This window comes from Amblyomma mixtum, chromosome 3, assembly GCF_055824585.1.
Source record: "Amblyomma mixtum isolate Tamu chromosome 3, ASM5582458v1, whole genome shotgun sequence".
In the NCBI taxonomy this organism is placed as follows: domain Eukaryota; kingdom Metazoa; phylum Arthropoda; class Arachnida; order Ixodida; family Ixodidae; genus Amblyomma; species Amblyomma mixtum.
The window spans coordinates 368278647-368299256 of NC_143014.1; the positions used below are offsets into that span (position 1 = coordinate 368278647).

The 20610-nt window shown below is 46.8% G+C and overlaps 1 protein-coding gene across 1 annotated transcript in view; it reads right to left on the minus strand.

Annotated features, from left to right (window-relative positions):
- Positions 1-20610, minus strand: part of LOC149356708 (LIM homeobox transcription factor 1-beta-like) — a 140498-nt gene that overhangs the window by 16425 nt on the left and 103463 nt on the right. Inside the window, exons 4-5 of the mRNA XM_089584293.1 lie at positions 9089-9366; positions 8031-8203 (exon numbers count right to left, since the gene is read on the minus strand). Coding sequence (XP_089440419.1) covers positions 8031-8203; positions 9089-9366 — 451 coding nt within the window. The remainder of the gene's footprint in view (positions 1-8030; positions 8204-9088; positions 9367-20610) is intronic.

Consider the following 20610-nt stretch of genomic DNA (forward strand, 5'->3'; position numbering starts at 1 on the left):
CGCCTTTGATATGCTGCATGCCGAAAGAGGAGAAACGGAGGAGCAAAATAGGGAAGAAGCAAAAAAGGGGAGTGCCGTATCGACGCTTAAGACTCATTATTCAGGAGAGTTCTGGCCGGCAAAGTTTTCATATTCAGCGAGCCACCCTTGTGAGAGTGAAGGAACGCGACGCTAAGTCCCCTCCCCCTTCTAGTTCTTCCGTATTTTCTCGTGCACACTGTCCGCCGTTTAACATGCGCCCTTTTCCCGCTTGCTGCGTGCGGCTACGGCGATTTGTTATTCATTTAGGCTTGATCGTTTTTCTTCTGCTTCCGGTCTGACGGAGTATATTCCTTTTGATGTTACCACCGTCTAGATATTGGCATGAAGCTGGTACTGTTTCTTTATGCAGATATCCTCCGTCATGCGGCTTCTTCGCGTCGATCCTGACGAGAGATAAAACCAGATTTATCTCCAATGACCGCAAACATACGCAATCGCTTTTAGGTTGTATTAGATTATAGAAGATGCTATTCGCACCTTATTTCGAAATAAAGTTTCGAAATTATAGCGAAGTAAGGCTTTATTTAAACTGAGCGCGGCCGAGTGCGGCGTTGATGCTGTTCTTCGACGCCCGCCGAGCCCGTTTGTTGCTCTCGTCACTGCTGAGCTGTTCAGTTCTAAGTGGGAGCTAGTCAGCAAAATAAAGAATATCTTCGTTTCAGTCTGCTGGCTCATGTTCACGCTGTTGTCCCCACCAGGTGAAGATATCGAGTTTATAGCGTGAGCGAGAAATTAGATCTGCAGTTGTAGTGTGCATAGCGACGGTAGGCTGCATGTGGCTGCACCTTGCCTATCCCCTGCTTTACTCTCCCTCTTTCTCTCTCCCGATTTTTCAGGTCTGCTGAACCTTGCTTATACTGTGGTAAGTCGACTGCGCTAGCGGAAGAGCATGAGCACAGCATTCTTCAACAAGTTTAAGCGTGTGAGACGTAAAAGGAATGCCCATATTGCTTGGAGCCGCCGCGGTGGCACAGTAGTTACGATGCTCGGCTGTTAACCCGAAAGGCGCGGGTTCGATCCCGGCCGCAGCGGTCCAGTTTCTGTGGAGGAGAAATTCTAGAGGCCCGTGTGCTGTGCGATGTCAGTGCACGTTAAAGAACCCCAGGTGGTCGAAATTATCCGGAAACCTCCAGTACGGCGTCCCTCCAAGCCTAAGCCGCTTTGGGACGTTAAAGGTGCACTAAAGAGGAGGAGCAGCGATGGCGTAGAGGTAGAGCATCCGCCTCGCGTGCAAGAGGACCGGGGTTTGAATCCCGGTGCCACGCAATTCTCCACCGGATAAAAAAAAAACTCCGCGTGTCAATGGAATTGCATAACCAGGCTTGGAGTGCGGCCTGATTTCGGTGACCAGAGCCGACAACGCACTTCCTCATCAGAACAGGATTTGGCCACCCTGGCGTAGTACTTGGCCACAACCTTCTATGAACAAAGCAATTAACCCTCGGCCCTCAGTCCCCAGCGGCTGCGGAGCAACTGACCAAGGCGGCGGTCAGATCTGTGACGCAGCGGAGGGTGCTAAGAATCTCTGGCTCCGGACAGGCCGCCATTGGAAACTGAACCTGGCAACGTTTAACGCAAGAACCTTATCAAGTGAGGCTAGCTTAGCAGTGCTGCTGGAGGAATTAGCCAGTATTAAATGGGATGTCATAGGGCTTAGTGAGGTTAGGAGGACAGACGAGGCGTATACAGTACTAAAGGGCGGGCATGTACTGTGCTATCGTGGATTAGCAGATAGGCGAGAACTAGGTGTGGGATTTCTCATAAATCAGGATATAGCTGGCAACATCGATGAGTTTTACAGTATTAACGAGAGAGTGGCAGCTATCGTAATAAGGCTTAATAAGAGATACAAGCTGAAGGTGGTGCAGGCCTACGCCCCTACATCAAGCCATGATGACCAAATAGTTGAAAGCTTCTATGAGGATGTGGAATCGGCAATGACCAATGTAAAATCACAGTACAATGTACTGATGGGCGACTTTAATGCAAAGGTAGGTAAAAAGCAGGCTGGAGACAAGGCGGTAGGTGACTATGGCATAGGTTCTAGGAACAGCAGGGGAGAGTTATTAGTAGAGTTCGCAGATAGAAATAATTTACGGATTATGAATACCTTCTTCCGCAAACGAGCAAACAGGAAGTGGACGCGGAAGAGCCCCAATGGTGAGACTAAAAATGAAATAGACTTCATACTGTGTGCACACCCTGGCATCGTAGAGGATGTGGATGTCCTCGGTATGGTCCGTTGCAGCGACCACAGAATGGTAAGGTCTCGTATTAGCTTAGATTTGAAGAGGGAACGGAGGAAACTGGTGAAGCGAAAGGCTATTAACGAGTTAGCATTAAGAGGGAAGGTAGAGGAATTCAGAATGTCGCTGCAAAACAGATTTTCCGCTTTAACTGAAGAAGACGACCGTAGGGTTGAAACAATGAATGATAATCTTACAGCTATCGTTACAGAGTGCGCCGCAGGAGTAGGTGGTAGGATGGTTCGACAGGATGCCAACAAGCTATCTCAGGAGAATAATGATCTGATTAAGAAACGTCAAAGCATGAGGACGTCTAACTCCACAGACAGGGTAGAACGAGCAGAGCTATCTAAGTTAATAAATAAGCGCAAGGTAGCCGACATAAGAAAGTTTAACATGGAGAAAATCGAGCATGCTCTAAGGAATGGAGGTAGCCTAAAATCAGTGAGGAGAAAACTGGCCATAGGTAAAAACCAGATGTATGCGCTAAAAGACAAACAGGGCAATGTCATCAGCAATATGGATAAGATAGTTGAATTAGCCGAAGAGTTCTACACAAATCTATACAGTAGCGAATGTAATCGTCAAGTTACTGAGGGAGGCAGTCGAGCACAGCAATGGGACATCCCGCCAGTAACGAAGGAGGAAGTAAAGAAAGCCTTAGGAGCAATGCAAAGAGGGAAAGCAGCTGGTGGGGTTCAGGTAACAGCAGATTTGTTGAAGGACGGAGGAGAGATTGTGCTACAAAAACTAGCCACCCTGTATACGCAATGCCTTGTGACCTCGAGAGTACCCGAAGCTTGGAAGAACGCTAACATAATCTTAATTCATAAGAAAGGAGACGTCAAGGACTTGAAGAATTACAGACCGATCAGCTTATTGTCCGTTGCCTACAAGGTATTTACTAAGGTAATCGCTAATAGAATCAGGACAACCTTGGACTTTAGTCAACCAAATGATCAGGCAGGCTTTCGTAAAGGATACTCGACAATAGACCACATTCACACTATCAATCAGGTGATAGAGAAATGCGCAGAATATAACCAACCCCTATATATAGCCTTCATTGATTACGAGAAAGCATTCGACTCAGTGGAAACCTCAGCTGTCATGCAGGCATTGCGGAATCAGGGTGTGGAAGAGTGCTATGTGAAAATATTGGAAGATATTTATAACGATTGCACAGCTACTATAGTTCTCCATAAAGTCAGCAATAAAATTCCAATACGGAAAGGTGTCAGGCAGGGAGACACGATCTCGCCAATGCTATTCACTGCCTGCTTACAGGAGGTATTCCGGGGACTGGAATGGGAAGAATTGGGGATAAGAGTTAATGGAGAATACCTGAGTAATTTGCGTTTCGCTGATGACATTGCCTTGCTAAGCCACTCAGGACAAGAACTGCAAAGCATGATCAATCAGCTAGACAGGCAGAGTAGAACGGTGGGGCTAAGAATTAACATGCAGAAACCCAAAGTAATGTTCAATAGCCTTGCAAGGGAGCAGCAGTTCGCAATTGGTAGCGAGGTGCTAGAAGTAGTAAGAGAATATGTCTACTTAGGGCAGGTAGTGACCGCAGATCCGGATCATGAGAGGGAAATAACTAGAAGAATAAGAATGGGGTGGAGCGCGTATGGCAGGTTCTCTCAGGTCATGAATGGTAGCTTACCAATATCCTTGAAGAGAAAAGTATATAACAGCTGTATCCTACCGGTACTCACCTATGGGGCAGAAACGTGGAGGCTAACAAAGAGGGTTCAGCTTAAGTTAAGAACAACGCAGCGAGCTATGGAAAGGAAAATGATAGGTGTAACGTTAAGAGATCGGAAGAGGGCGGAGTGGGTGAGGGAACAAACGCGGGTTAATGACATCCTAGTTGAAATCAAGAGGAAGAAGTGGGCTTGGGCAGGGCATGTAATGCGAAGGCAAGATAACCGCTGGTCCTTAAGGGTAACGGAGTGGATTCCAAGAGAAAGCAAACGGAGCAGGGGACAGCAGAAAGTTAGGTGGGCGGATGAGATTAAGAAGTTTGCGGGGATACAGTGGCGGCAACTAGCAAAGGACAGGGTTAATTGGAGAGACATGGGAGAGGCCTTTGCCCTGCAGTGGGCGTAGTCAGGCTGATGATGATGATGATGATGATGATGATGATGATGATGAAAGAGGAACCTGAACCCGTCTTTTTACTGCAGGAATTCGACATACAGGTGCCGGACATCCATAGAGGCTTCGAATTATTGTCCTGTGTGGCCTAGTTCTCTAATTTAAATCGGATCGAACGTCCCGGCTCCCGCCTTTTTTTGAACTCACCGCTGACGTTAGGAAGAGTCAACCAAGGCGTGGACTGGCTGAAAGCCAGTCCCGTGTCGGCTTGCTGCTGTGCCATCAGCGGAGTGATACGTAGCGATCGGCGAAAGCAAAGAGTCCATGCCCATTTTTATTGCCGTGGGCCAAATTTACAGCTGTGTTTTCTCTGACTGGACCTATTTATTCACGGAAACCTAAAAAAAAACAAAATAAAAGCGAAAGCGAAGCCGCCACACGACTGCCTGAAAGGCGCTCCACGCGTTAGCTGACTACTCCTACCTTCAACAGTGAGCTCAAAAAAAAAAAGAGGGAGCCGGGACGTTTAACCCAATTTAAGTTAGGGAAATCGGCCGCACATGACAATAATTCGAAACTTCTAAGAATGCTCTGAACGTGCAGTTCGAGTGCCCGCGGTAAAAAGACGAGTACAGATTCCTCTCTAGTGCACCTTTAAAGCCCATAAAACCCCAACCCGATCCAAACCAGAATGCTTGGATAGTCAATCTTTTCGCGGCATTTTACAATGGCAGATTACACATCGGCTCTTGGAGAAGATTCAGTAAAGTAAGCATAGCCATTCACGAAGTAAAGAATTATTTGCACAATGGACGCCGAATATTTTTCACCCGATATAGTCAACTTATTCTGAAAAAATCATAACAAAACTTCTTTTCATCACATTAGCGCTTATTCAACATGTAATAAGGGATTGCTGCACTTATCGCTAGCTTTGGTTAGCAACGTGATCACATCATGATGACTGAAACGTGTTAACGAGACGATGCTCACGTGATTCGACACCATGACTGCAAAAGATATAATCTGTATCGGCCTTCAAGAAGAGATGCAAGAGAACTACAGCCGACAAAAAAAAAAGTGGCTCACAGTAAAAAAAACACGTGCACGTTTATGGTTTATGGGGGTTTAACTTCTCAAAGCGACCCAGGCTATGAGGGACACCGTAGTGCAGGGCTCCGGACATTTCGATTACCTATTCAACGTGCACTGACATCGCACAGTACACGGGCCTCTAGATTTTCGCCTTCATAGAAATTGGACCGCCGCGGCCGGGAGCGAACCCACGTCTTTCGGGTCAGCAGCCGAACGGTGTAACCACTGAGCCACCGTGGCGGCTCCTTGAAAACAAATACACTGCCGTATGATGTCGTTCGTAACAAAATATGTTAATGCTGCTTAATTGTGCTTAATTTGGTTTTATGAAAGGTGTGTCGCCTGAAACTAGTCTTCTAACACAAAAGGAGATTATCCTCGACTACTTCGAACACCAGCAGTGCACGTTAGGTATATTGACAGATGATTCGAAAGCTTTTAACCAGAATAATCACACCAGTCTTCTGCAAAAATTAGACTATTATTGCTGTCGTGCCATTTTTCTTCACCTATTAAAGACCAACCCCCAGTACCGTCAGCAGATGGTCGGCATTATAAAAATTCAGATATGAAGCAAATACACTCAGGTGTACCCCAAGGAAGTTAAATCAATGACCCCATTAACATCAGCAGTAAAGTTTGTCATGTATGTTGACGGCACCACAACGCCAAACTAACGCTCACAGAATTGTCGTCCTGGAGTTCCACAAATTCACTGAATATAAACAGAAGCAAAAGAAAAGCGGTTTTCTTCAGACCAAAACCTGCAGACGTACCTGCATGAAGATTGAACCATTGAGTGGCTCATGTCGACCTGTAGTTGAGTGCCTTGATGTGTTTTTTCTGATGAACATATGACATGGAACTCGCAAGTAGACCCAGTGGGTACAGAAGTTTTTCGCCTGACTGGCACTCTTTCAAAACTACAATTCTATTTACTAAAATGCGTTAAACTTTTATCCTGCAGTACATTTCACTGTTTTGTCCAGTATAAACTACTCTCATTTAGTATGCAGCCTTGCTACTGTTTCAAACAATACACTTCCCGTTCTACGAAAGAAAGCTTTTCTCGCTACCATGAATATGCCATTTGGGAGTCCCTAGAAGCCCGTTTTTACCGAACTAAAGTTGCTTCCCCTCCCCTTGACATGCACACAGCCAACTCAGTCAGGCTTAACGAAGCCGGTGTGAAAACAAACAATAGCACATAAGTCAATGTCTGTACCGTGAAGACTGAAAAGAGTTTTCATACCACCCGACATGCCGAAGCCAGAGGACTTCGAATGAGAGTCATATCCTGCCCTCATACCTAAAGAAATATATTTTCACAAAGAAAACGCAGCTGGCAGTGGGCGGGACGGAGTGTTCGCGCTAGGCCAGCAGCCATTAAATCATCTCCGAAATTGGTCATCGCACCTCATTCTTCGGCTGGCCGCCACATAACATTTGGCGCAGCTTGCGGCGTGTCATTCAACTCTCATCCTCCTGGTATTCGTGCTTCGAAGCCCTGGGTCTGCCTTCTTCTCTCCCGTTACCCGTCCTGTCCACGCCGCCGATTGGACTCTCGCTTGGCGGAGAGCACAACTAAGTTTTGTCGGCGGCGAGCCTCGCGAGCGCGGCGATCGTCCTTCCCACCGCCCATTACAATGGCACACGGCAGCTGCTGGACGATCCACGTGCGCTGGTTATTTGGCTTATTATCATTTTGCTGTTTCTGTCGCCCGCACAGGGAGTCTGAACTGAGCTCTTTCTCACCAAGCACTTCGCTTCAGAGCTGCAGCCGCTCGGAGACCGAGAGTAACAAAGAACCAATTAAACTCTGGCTGACGTAGTCGGCCTTCGTGGCTCCGATAGCGAGTGGCGGGCGGCATCGCAGTGCGCGCTTGAGATTCACACCTTTCAAACTATCTGTGCGCTACTGCGTGGGTAAATTTTCTCCATCTTCTCGTCTTCTTTATCGCTTGGTTGCCCTGCTTGCTTCTCTCTCCTTCTTTCTCCCCTCGCCAGTGTTTTTTTTCTCTCTCTTATTTCAACCTCTTGGTCGCCAACAGCATCCTTCCACTTCCTCCCCCTACTTCTTCCCTTCTTTCTCTCCACCGCCACCCCTCTATTGTCATCTATCTCTCCTAGCTGACCGCTTCGATCGGTGACTTTGCACGGGCTTCATCCATGCGAAGGCTCGGCGTGTGCTGCGCATTAAGGCTCACGCCGTAGAACGCTCTTGATGAATTGCCTTTTCCACTTGTTTACATAAACGAAGTGCTAAGATGGCGAAACGGAAATAGCTAAACTCAAAACAGAACCCCATCTACTTGCAACGCTCGTTTTCGCTCATGTTTTTCGCTTGTATAAAGGGTCCCTCACGTACTCATTTCGCCTTGCCGCCTCTAGCAGGACGACGAGAACTTCCCTTCTGAAACTGACATTGGTTTGGCCGCATTACCCTCTGCGTAGCAGTCAAGGTTCTGTTTTCTTTTTCTTCTTTCTGGTTACCATGTGCGACAGCTGAGAGCGGAAACGGGAGAGATGAGTGCGAATACTCGCCTTGCGGCATGGCTTCTGGCTGATCTCGAAGGAGGCCTTGAAGGCTCGCCTCTGTGCCGTGGTGAGGATGGTGCGAGGCCTCTTGGGGCCTCGGCGGCCGTCGGGGCGGACGGCGGCGCCAGTCGCCGGCTGCTGGCCGTTCGGACCTCCACCCGGGAGCGGACCGCTCTCGCCTGCGGAGAGGGGCGGCGCCAGCTCACGCTAAAGCGCAGGATTCGGGCCTTACCTACAATTCAATTCTGCAAGGAACTCTCCTGCAGTAGAAGTGCTTCACCTTGAGAAACACATTCGCGTGCAGCTCTCGCACAGCTAACCCTGAGGGTATGCACTAAATTAGCTTGTACTGCCACCAGCACAATAGCGCCTCGACTAGCACGCGCTCCAATAGGTCGTGTGATCGGGTGAAGCGTGCAGGAAGTCTGCTGACTGCATGGGTGCGCTAATGTATCTCTGAATACAAGTAACAGAAATGCAGCTTTGATTAACTTCGCCCACAGCCTCACATGCTATCGTGCTTAATATGGCCTGCAACACTCCCAGAGTGAATGAACTGGCGTTTTCATTTTACAGCTGATCAATGCGCCGCCACCGAATTCACTCAGATATTTTTGGTACTCGGTCCCATTCGGCGAAGGCGACATGCCCAACGCCTCCGCCCTGCAGGGCTTCGTCAACGGTGCTCCTACCCCATCTCGAATGATTGTGCTCGATAGCCCTCTGACGGGGGTAGTTGAGGAACTCGGTGCCGCGGCTGCGTGTGAGGTACCTGAGAGAAGCAGCCTTTATAATCGAACGGCGCCTGCAATTCCCGTTAAATCGGAACATATTACTCGCTGCCTCGTTAGTACTCGCCGCTTCGCTGGTTTCCTTGTTTGGTACTAAAGAACAAAGCGGTTTGATTCCCGAGTGAATGTTCAGGACCGTAGCTAAAGGTTGGCCCAGTGGGTTTACTGGAAACCTCCCAACAAGGAACACGTGTCCAGCTAACCAATAATGGCAGTTAGCCTGTGCCACAGCGCATCACACACACAGAAAAGGTGCGCAAGAGTTTGTCGTACCTCTGGCGCCGAGCAGGGCCGCGCTGGGAGGAGCGTGCTGGGGCGGTCCCTGGCTGCTGGTGTGGTGCGCCATGGAGGCGAGCGCCATCTCCTTCTCGAAGTCAGGCCGGCAGTAGAGGCGCGCCGCGCGCACCACGAACTGGTCGCCCTTCTGCAAGGTGCGGCCGCACACGACGCAGGCGAAGCAGGACACGTGGAAGACGTGATCCAGGGCGCGCATCACCAGCTCGCTGGGCGCGATGCAGCCCAGGCAGCCGGCGCACTTTACGCCGAACAACCTGCGCCAACAGAGTTTCCTCTTGTGAGCAGCCCTGCGCAGTCGGTCTCGAAAAACGGAAGGCCTCCTTTGTTTCGGCCGAAGTACTGTTAAAGGTATACACAACAAGAGGAATCGATCTGCTCGGGTAGGTCATATGCAGCATCTACTGCTCGCTTTCAAACGGCATCCAAGTCTTTGCACGCAGCTTTCCTGCAACATGTAGTATTCAACAGGTGTAGGGAAAGTCGGTAACACCCTCCTCCTCATGTAAACTGTTGTCACCAAAGTGCAATGATGTTTGAAAACTGCTGCGCATTGATGCTTATATTGGAAGACTTTTATTCAGGCCTGAAAACTAGTGTGTAGTATTATGAGCGCAAGGAGAACGCTGAGAGATGTTGCGCAGAGCAGCCAGCAGCACGACTGCCTACGCTGGCGCAGAGTTGTTTTGCTGTGAGTTGGGCTTTGCCGGAGAGGAGACAGGTGATGCTTACCTGACACAGATTGGGGGACAATAAAGATGGGCTATGTCTCCTTCTCAAGAGATAACAATGACGTCCTTAATGTTGCCTGAAAGCACCCTCGAACATCAGCGTCTGTTGCAGGCAACGCCGCGTGGTGTCAGCCTTTCCGTCTCAGATTTTTGCTAATATCTTGTACGCTAGAGAGACAACTCTACAAGCCAACGCTCTAACAAGCTGTTACCTAGAAGTACCCATGAGCCAGGCCTTGTTTGCGCTCAAACACACACCCGGTACGTGCTTAGTTATGTTTTACTTTTGTGTTGAACGCCCGTAAACGGAGGGGGCAAAAGCGCGACCAATGCAGCCCATTTGGTCTCAGACACGCGGTCGCGAACCGACCTGCCCCTCGTGGCTTGACAAGGCGGCAGGCGTAAGGACAGCTGGAGTCCGCCAGCGGAAGTCACAATGCGCCGCTTACCCTCAACAGGCGGCACTCTCTGCAGTAAGCAATAAGGCTAGGACATGAGTGATGTCTGTTTGCGGTCAGCCCGGTGCCGTTAGCGTTGTTTGCGATAAACATAGCTTCGCCAGCGTATCTCGAATGGCTCGCCTTATCACTTTTTTCTTGCCTTTTCGGTGCATCGATGGAGAATATTAGTGAATATGCTATAGCTTAAAGATAATTGATTATAAAAGCAGCAGAAAAACAAACACATGCCACGGGTGTTTTCTTCTGCTTTTCTAATTATCCTTAAGCAATAAAATATTCACTAATGTTTTCCGCTGATCAACAATACGAATTTAATAAAACCAATAAAAACACTGCGTTCCTTGGTTTTGTGGCTGTTGGCTTCTCTCATGTATAACCAGCCCCTCATTGCCATTCCCTTGTCTGCTTCAGGCTTATATATATATATATATATATATATATATATATATATATATATATATATATATATATATATATATATATATATATATATATATATGCCAACTAGAACTGTATAACAATTCGTTAAGTGTACTTTGTCTTACTGTCGTTTTCCCCTTGTATGTGCCCCAATCCTGCAACAGCCTCGGCATGAGGCTAGCAGTATGTACTAAATAAATAAAAAAAATATATGTGTGTGTGTGTACGGCATCCTATTGGCATTTCGCTAACCTCTCTTGATCACTTCAACGGCCGCTGAAAGTAGCCGTGCGTTCATGACTAGCGAAGCACTTCGTTTGGCTTTGCAGGGGGTCAGCTAGAGGAGAATCTTGGGGCTAGTGGTTTGAGCTTCCACCTCGCACGCGGAATACCGCCGGGTACGAACCGTTTTTCTAATGAGTAGAAACCTTCCCCCGACCTGGCGCTGAGCTTCTCGGGGGTGAAATAGTTGGGAAAAGGGCCATTGGTCACCGAGGTAATCTTGACGGGGCTATTGCCGCTGTGCACAGCCCGAACCAGGTGAAACACAGTTTTCAGTGCAAACAGCACCTTACAATGAATAAAATTCAAAGAAAAAAAAACTGCACACTGTAAATGACTGGCCTCACACGTTGTTATCAAGTAGGCTCTTTGAAAACATGGCGTATATCAAAGGCGGCCATCGCAGAGACTCCATCTTGGATTCGACAGAAGTCGTATACTGCTTCCCTTCTGGGCTTCCCATGTTGATCTTAATTGTTTACTCTCATAGTTTCTGTGGCGCACAACCAAGCTCTCATTGGAAACCCGTTTTCTCGGCAACGCTTGTATTAGTGCTTAAAGCAAAATAAAAATTGCCGTAAGGCGCACTGGAAAAGCAAAAAATAGCTGGGAGTAAGCACCTTTCTGTTCATTTTGCCAATGTAAGTGCTAACTGAAATAAGAGCGTCCAGACCTAATGACTTGAAAATTTCATGGTTCCTGGCTTTTCCAAGCGAAACTTAAGCGGTTAGCCGCTTCTGGCACTTGACGTCGCTGAATTGTAAAGATTTTGTGCGCGCTCTCTTAAGCGTCAAGTGATGGGAGAAGATATGCGCCCGTATACCTAAAAAAAGAAATACTGATAAAATCAGTGCGCTTCAGAAAAACGTTCTGCGCTATTTGGTGAACGTTGACATACGGACAACCACAAAGCACTGATTCCCGAAATACGGGATCATTTAATTCATGCGCAGTTATGAACACCAGTTGTTAAACCGGCTCTATTTCTCCTGCGCAGAATCTGCAAATTTTCTTAAACTTGCGGCATCATTAGAACAGCGAACAACAGATTCAAGCATTAGAAGCCTTCTCTTTTTGTTAGTTCCCTATTTCAGCACCCAATACAGTTTCAGTCATTAAAACATAACCTACCATTGCTTGTAAACAAATGCCCTGTTGGGTCTTTCATCTAAAAAAACATTTTTAAAAATTTTGTAACCTCAGCTTAAGTTGTACGCGTCACCCTGATATGCTGAAAACTCTTATTGACGTGTGATTACGATTTGTTAAGTGCGCTCCATTGTCCGGTCTTTTGTGCTTCCGTATCATAACAGATTGTTTTTTCGTGATGTGTGTGTTTGATGCTGATATACTTGTTCAAGTTCTTTAAATTGTGCACTTTTTGTTATTTAATAACTAGAGGCCGGATTTTTAGGCACTAAAATGCACGTTTTAGGCGCCATAAATAGGCGGGTAAAATTGCATTTTAGGCACCTAACGGAGAAATATAGGCACTATAAACTTTATCAAAAGTGCACAGAGATCCGAACTTCAGCGCGCAATATCGGCCGTAAAATAAAACAAAAACAAAGCAGGAATGATTTGGGACCTTAAGCAAGGTGCGAACATTAGAAGCCGTTTTTTTTTTTAAGGCTGTCGCGCAACTTTTCGTATAATACACATGCTTCAGCAGAGCAAAAGGGACGGTTAGCAGCCCTTTTAAAGCCCTTTGGTATACCTCGAAACAAACAATTCGCTTGTCGTGTACAAAAGTAGAAACAATGAACACCTTAACAGGAGGCCATGTATTTAGAAATTGATAGAAACATTGTCAATTCAAAGCATCTGACAAATGAGTTCAGTCTTCGCTCACACATGCATACACGCTGCTTACACGATGCAGGCATACACGATGCTTCAACTTTAATAAATATGTTGTCATTTGTGTAAACAGTGTTTTATAGTTTGTGGTTTCACGTGTCTGGCGCCACGCGACTATCAAATGGTGCTTGCCATTAGGAGGGTCTGGAAACCATAAATACGAAATGCTAGAAAATGTTACACACAGTGCTGCTTGATGCGGAATATGCCGAAAAGAATCATAGTTCTGCACGGGCCTACGTGCATCCATGAGGATCCATGCTAAAATAAACATCATCCATCTAGAAATCACTATTAAAGCTATGGAAGCAGTAGCAGACAAGCACCATCTCCGGGTTGATGGACTCAAATTTATGCCTTTTAGCAGTAAGAACAAGCTTGTATGCTGAAAAGAAACGCTCAACATCAACGGATGTTACAGGAGCGTGCTTGTACTTAGGAACATTTGATGGCTTTACACTGTTCGGTATCATAGAATGTTCACCGGTAAGTACTCCTGAAATTTACTTGAGGACTGAGAACTCCCCGTTTTTGTCCAAGACGGACTGCTACTTTGCGCGGATTTTCTCGGCAACTTCTCCGTGAGGAAGAGCAGCGATTCGTTACTGCACATTCTCAATTAGTCCAATGCTGGTAGTGAGCATTAGACCCCCACATTCCATTTTTTTTATAGTGCTGGCAAGAAAAGTGAAGTTAGCGCACAAGTACGCGAGGTCTCCTTGGAGGTTGTCCTGAGAGAGGGAAGCTTGAGCCCTCCTGACTAGAGCACTCTCATCACCTGAGAAACTGTTTATGACGGTCTTCAGGTCAGAAAGGTGGTAGTTGTAGTATTCAACGGCTTCCAGCCAGGTTCCCCAACGTGTGATGATAGGCTCCGGCGGGAGAGGCACTTCCGGCAACTGCCCTTTAAACGCCCACACACGAGAAGGCGCTTTCAAAAACACACCCTTGACTGAAGCAATAGGTTAATTAATGTCCTTGAAGTGCTTTCCGAGTTCTTCACAAATACGGTGCAGCCTATGCGCTAGGCAGGTGACATGGACCATGTGCGGGTAGAACGGCTTCAGCAGGAATGCGGCCTTGGGCACATAGGTTGCTGCATCCGCGTAAAGAAGCAAAACCTTGCTGTCTTCCACACCATTTGGGTAGAGCACTTTTAAGGGTTGGTTAACAAAGTAGGCTATTGTTTCCCCATTGGTCCTCTCCAAAGGCTTAGAGCATACAAGGAATGGCCTTGTCACCTCATCGGATTCAAGCTTTCCTGCTGGGAAGTGACCAATAAAGCGTCCCTTCACATCCGTTGTTTCATCTACGGAGATCCAAATGCAGGAGTCGCCGAACTCATGTCGTATCTTTCCGAGGGTTTCTTCATACAAAGGAAATTTTAATCGGTTAAACTGTTTCCAGCAGGCTTATGGAACATTTTACAGTTGTTTTCAATTGGAACCAACTGTGAATTATTTGGACGGACCTATAACTTACTCCGTATACTTTTCGAAATGTGGTGCCATCTGGTCAACTACCACTTTAACAGCCAAAGTCATCAACAAGCTGCCACGATAAAATGGCAGAAAATAGGAAAAAGGTTGCTTCGATATTTTCGGCTGTCGTGGTTGGTATTGTGTGCACAGCCGGCGTAGGTGCAGTGTTCATAACAGCCAACTGACGAGCTCATCTCATGTTGCCATGTGTGTGTTCTACTCAAAACCGAAATGGATTCGAAAGCAAACAGAACCTGAAAGCAAAACCACAGCGTATTTCAGGCCCCTTTTCTGTAAAATAGGGCATTTTTAGGCACCGACGTCGGAAATAGGCATTTATAGGTACTGACACCCAAAATAGACATTTATAGGGACTGACACCCAAAATAGGCATTTATAGGCACTATAAAAAGAGCATTAAACATATTGTCAACACCTAATTCGTGCTCATATGTAAAAATGGTGCGCCTACGAAGCGTTGAAAAAAATAGGCATTTGCCTAAAATCCGGTCCCTATTAATAACCAGCGTTGGCTGCTCTTTTGTAGTATGGCCCCCGGGCCTGGTCAAGCTGCTGAGTGCAACTTTAGTCCAGGGGACCGTTCAGAGTTGTGTCTCTACATCGCTCTGAAAAAGTAAACGATTTGAATAGTTCGTCTTTCACAGCTGTGACCCCCTTGTACATGGTTAGACGCTGCAGCATTTTTCCCAATTTAGGGATGTCGGTACACGCTGTTTGCATTTCTCTGTAGTTTCATCAATTTTGCTTTCCAATGCAGCCGAATGGCATCAAAGTCGCACTTGTCCAGGGACCGGTTTTAAGGGGGAGGGGTGGTGGGGTGGAGGTCAGAATGGCCGCCGCCACTACTGAGTGAACAATTTTTTTATGGCAGAAACATGAAAAGGGCTATTATTTTCTGACGCAGAAGGTCCTAGAAATGCATTGCAGAAAGAGGACCGCCCACCCGCCCATAAGTTCGCCCCCTACACTTGGCAGTCCCCGATTCCCATCGCCATCAGGCTCCGTAGCCAAGTAGAGCCTAGAACTTTGAATAAACGCTCTTTTCAGGCGACGACGCGGCGTCCGCACCAGTACGTGAAGAACCCGGCGCCGCCCCACTCACGAACGGTGCTCCTCCGAGAAGCTGCGCTGTTTTGGTCGCACAAGAATGCTGGCCGCCCCGGACAACACTGGCTGTCAAGTGCACTCTGCGTCCCCCGCGCGCGAACTGTTTGCCTACTGTCGGCATAGCGCCGCGCCAGGAGAGGGTCATAAATATTTGCCGCTGCGACGCGATAAGGATGGAGTGACCACTCCAACTCGCAACGTTTCCCCAGAGAAAACTCTCGCCGAAGAGGATGGGTCTTTGACGGGGCCAGAGTCCCCCTGCCGATCGGAGAGTCGTCGTTAGAATACGTCTAGTGTCCTGTACTGGTAAGTTAGAACGCAGGTTTGAAATACTAATCTTTATGACAGAAAACAAAGACAGTTTATGTACTGGTCACTCTTGAAACATCGACAAAATATGAAACCACGCTAGCTACACCTGTGTCAAAAAAGAACTACTCGCCTTTCTGTCAAGGCCCTACTTCTCTATGGGAAGCTTTCTTTTCGCTAAGGGGCCAATTTGGGTCAGATAACCAAGAACAGGATTGTGCTTACGAGTCACACAGGGGTTCGTCTGGAACGCAACGGTCCGAATATATGGCAAACAAAGTACTAACTCGGCATTTTTTCCAGCTGTGCATGCGATTACCCGAGCTGTACTGACACTGATTAATGATTGCGCATTCACATCGCAGACAGTTAATGAACTAAGGCCCAGCTTATTCTAATTTTTAATATTCCAACTCAAGTATTTGGAATGTATAAATTCTGGAAAAGTGGCGCGAAGCTGATTTAGTATCGCCAAGACATCTTGCGAGAAGAATCTATAGAGGAGCCCAAGGATTTACCCATAAGGCTTTGTTTTCGTCACTCCGGGATTGATTAGCGACGTGAACAGCAGCTAATGAAGTGAAGTTTGTTCCGCTGAGCATCTATCGCCTTCGCTGCGAAGAAAGGCTTGTGCCGCACTGGTCACCAAGTTTCCGCTGGGGAGCCTATGTGACCACGCACCTATAATGTCGTGGTGAAATTGGCCTTAATTGACAATATTGACTGGTAGGATCAACCGGAAATAGGGACTACGCGTACAATTGGAGGACCCAGCCGACCAATGGAAAGCTGCGTTTCCTTGTAATTGTAGCCAGTAAGGAAGAACACATTATAACTGGAAATTCCCTCCGCCATTCTGTTGATCGCGACCAATTTCTTTCAGTACTAAAAGATAGTGGGGGCAGAGTAGGTGTGTAAGATTTACCTTTTGATTTACCTGTTGTATTTTGTTCTTTGTATATCTTTGTATTTGTAATTTGTACTTTCGATTTATGCATTGTATTTTGTTCTTTGTATTTCTTACGTGATGTCCCCCCCACCCCCTATGTAGTGCCCACGTGGGCCTTTAGGGTAAATAAATTTAAAAAAAAAATGAAAAAAAGCCTATACATTAAGCTCACTACGACGTGGTGGAAGATGGTAATCATCCATATTGTTGATTTATAGCTAGCAAAACCCAGACCATGGCTCTACTCTCATCTGCTAGTTGGTGATTCATACCTTCTGCGCGGTAAAAAGTGGTATGAAATATGAGTAAAACTAAATCTTCCGCTGGACTCCGAGGACTGAACTGAAGCAGAGTGAAAAGATGCAAAAATGCACCTCGTAACAGTTGAAAATTCAGCCAGCTCTTTGAGATCAAGCAAGTCTGGTGCGATTTGCGGCCCCAGTAGCGCGCTCGGAGCTGCTCTTCTCAGTACGTAATGACGTTAGCCAAACCATCTACATTAAAACCAACCCGCTGATAGTCAGGCCGCGCCGTCTAAACAGATTGGGACGGTATTTAGCGCTGTCTCTGCTTTCGCCGTAAGAGTTCTCATTGCCGAGTTGAAGCGGGTCGTCGGCACGTACTGTCTTATCGCGACAGCACCGCGGGAACCTTTGCCCCGGAAGCCGCGCTCCCCTCCGTCCTCCCCACGTGCACGCATGCGGCGAGAAGCGAATATATCCCCGCTGGATCCCGCTGCGCGGAGAAGCGGGGGCGCTTTTCGGGGTCGCCACCAGGGGTCGCCTTGTTTCACCCTGGCTCTGATGTCGTTAATTGAAATTGATGGCCGCCAGCGACGACAGGGGGCAGCAGTTGTATTCTCTCCTCCTCCGCTCTTCTGTCAGGCGACATTCGGGAACCGGTTTCATGGTCCCCTTTTGTTTGCGGGCGTTGCGGCATTCGCCGTCTTTTTGCCACGTTTCATTTCCCTCTCGCCCACATGCACTTACATATGAGCTGCCGGATTCCGCGCACGACAGAGGTCCAATGGTGATCAATCTCTTTTTAGCGCCCGTGTTTTTGTGGCGCCTATCTTTCGCCCGCATCTTCGGGTATTTACACAATACTTACTTTAGAGAAGCGCACTTTTCAAAGCTACAAGTGCTGCAGTGCGGCGGCGAGGACGTATCTCTCATTCGCAGCTGCATCAAGCCTTGAGCTCACCCACGCATCCAACGTACCTCCGCGGGGTGAAGGGAAAGGAAAATAGATGAATACAAGAAAAACAGAAGCAGTTAATGTTGGCGTACTCACTAACTTAACTGTAGACTCGTTGCCGCGATTGCACATTATACGCTGTTCCAAATTTTGCTTTAAGGGCTATCGAGAACAAATGATCAGCGGCACACGAAAGTTATTTTTGCAAGTAGGTCATGACGTACACAGAGTTGAGTATAAGAGTCATAGTTGATCTCCCGAATAACTAAAATAAATTAGTAGACTGTTTGCACGAAATCTGGGAGGTGGCAGTAATCGTACGCTATTCTATTTGGTAGGTGCGTTCCAGGATATTCGTCTGAAAATCTCCAGCTCAGTTCACCCAACTACACACGCAGTGCAGTGACGGTCGGCGCTGAATTCTTCCCGCAGTTGCGTAGCTGTTGTGCATCGCGTTTCGGCGGCTAACGACGTAGAGCCGCGGCTTGTACTTTCTCTTTGGGTTAGAGCAACATGCATGGACGGGCCACTTGCAAAATCTGCGCCACACCAACGATGAGTTCCGCTCTGAACGCCAAAGCGTACGCTGTAATGAGACGAAAATTTCTCTCAAATACTTGGTTCCAGCATCCATAAGAAGCGTCGAGGAGGCAGTTGAGAAAGCTCCGCGAGGCACTAAAAGCCTCTCTCGCTCGTCGTATGCGGCGAAACCACTGGTGACTTCGCTCGAATCGTATCCAAGAGGGTACGACAAAGAACCTGCTTATTTATAGCCTCGTGGAGGTAAATAATAGAACTCCGTATAGCACACGCCCATTTGGTTTTGCCCCCCGCATGTAAAGGTTTATTCTAAAGGGTGCTCTTTCTTTTTATGGGGCTTAACATCCCAAAACAACTAGGGGTATGAAGGATGCCGTGGTGAAGGGCTTCGGAAATTTCAACCACCTGGGGTTCTTTAACGTGCACTGACATCGCACAGTACACGGGCCTCTAGAATTTCGCCTTCATCGAAATTCAGCCGCAACGACCAGTGTCGAACCATTTTGATTTAAATTAGTAGTTGTGAAGATTCCATGCTTTTAAAGGTGCCTTTGAGAATAAGCAACGAAATTCGGTTATTCAGGTTAGTAGCGGCCATTCAGTGCAGCAGGAGTAGATTCCTTCGTGAAGTATTAGGCCATTTCTCTACGAGCAAGCCGTACACTCGGACTGAGACAAGCGCGTCGTACATACCTGTGCCACCACCGGTGCTCAAAGGTGGAAGTGGACATTTAAGCAATACTCGTTTGCCTTTACCATTACCAGACCGCTTTGCGTACTCTAATACTATAGTCTGGTCGGTGCCATGTGAACGCTTTCTCTGTAAAATAAAAATAATAAATATACTTTTTTTGCCGCATTATAGCCTTAGACATTTATCTGCCATAAAACCCGACACAATACGAATCAACTTTCAAACATACGATGGCATCTTGTTTTCTGTTGGCTCATCTGTGTTCGTCGTCTGTTGTCTCTGTCTTTTTGCGCTAAACAGGAGCTCAAAGCCTACTTTCCTTACAAAAATATATTCAATTTTATTGCATATATCCATGGCAAGTTATCCCTAATTGTTTTCAAACGCAGCCTGTTCTAGTTTTCCTTAAGAACGGCGTCATGTTTTAAAACGCGGACAATTCGCAAAAATATGCCTGGTCGGAAGGGTAATTAGAAAATTGATACTCTGACCAAACTCTCATAGAATAATTTGGGAGAAAGGAAAAAAAAACCCCGCTTCTCAGCACCAGTCCCGACGCCTGACGACTTAAGAGCAGCCCCTACCTACTCTTACAGACTTGAATCAACGCTAGGGTTACATTTGTAACACTTCTGCTGAATAATTAAGGCAATAATTACGGAACATTCACAAATAGTTCTGAAACATTGGGGCAACGCGCAAAGTTTTGTTCATGACAAGAAAAATTATATTTTAAGCATCTTGATCAAACATTGCCCTAAATATTTTTTTCCATTGCTTGTGCAGTAATGACGTGGATCAACTAACACAACTTTGTTGTTAGATCGCTTGCTTTGCTCCTGCCAAAGATTGCATACATGGTGAAAAATTCTAGAAAGCTGCTTATTGCCACCCTCCAGGAACAGTGTTTAGAGGTCTTTTATGTCCGGTACATAGGCATGAGCACGGAGGATGGGGAAGTTCGAATCAGGTGAGTTTATGAGTGCGGCATATGTCTGCATTGTCCTCCTGGTTAGAACTCACAATAAAATCTGTAGTGTAGTGCGTATTCTCAAACTTGCTGACACCTGCTCCTTTCATGGAAACTATTTGCTCTAATAACCGACGGGTCGGGTATGGACTGTTTCACTTTTCAGCGGAAGTGGAACACTTTGTTTCGCGGATGTTTCGAGTACGCGTAATGATGCTTTACCTTAACATTTCTATGTGCCGTAAAGGAGACGTTAGAATCGTGACATTCAATATATTTTGCTATTTTTGACCAAAACACACCACAAACCTAGTTTGAACGCATCATAAACCATTCAGAAATTCACCATAAAATAAACATGTTTGGCAAACAATTAATGATAGTCTCAAGAGGAGAAAAATATCTCAGTTCGAAACCCTGTGGCGAATGTACACAAACTCAACCAAGAACGCTTGAATCGACTTTCACTGAGTAAGTAT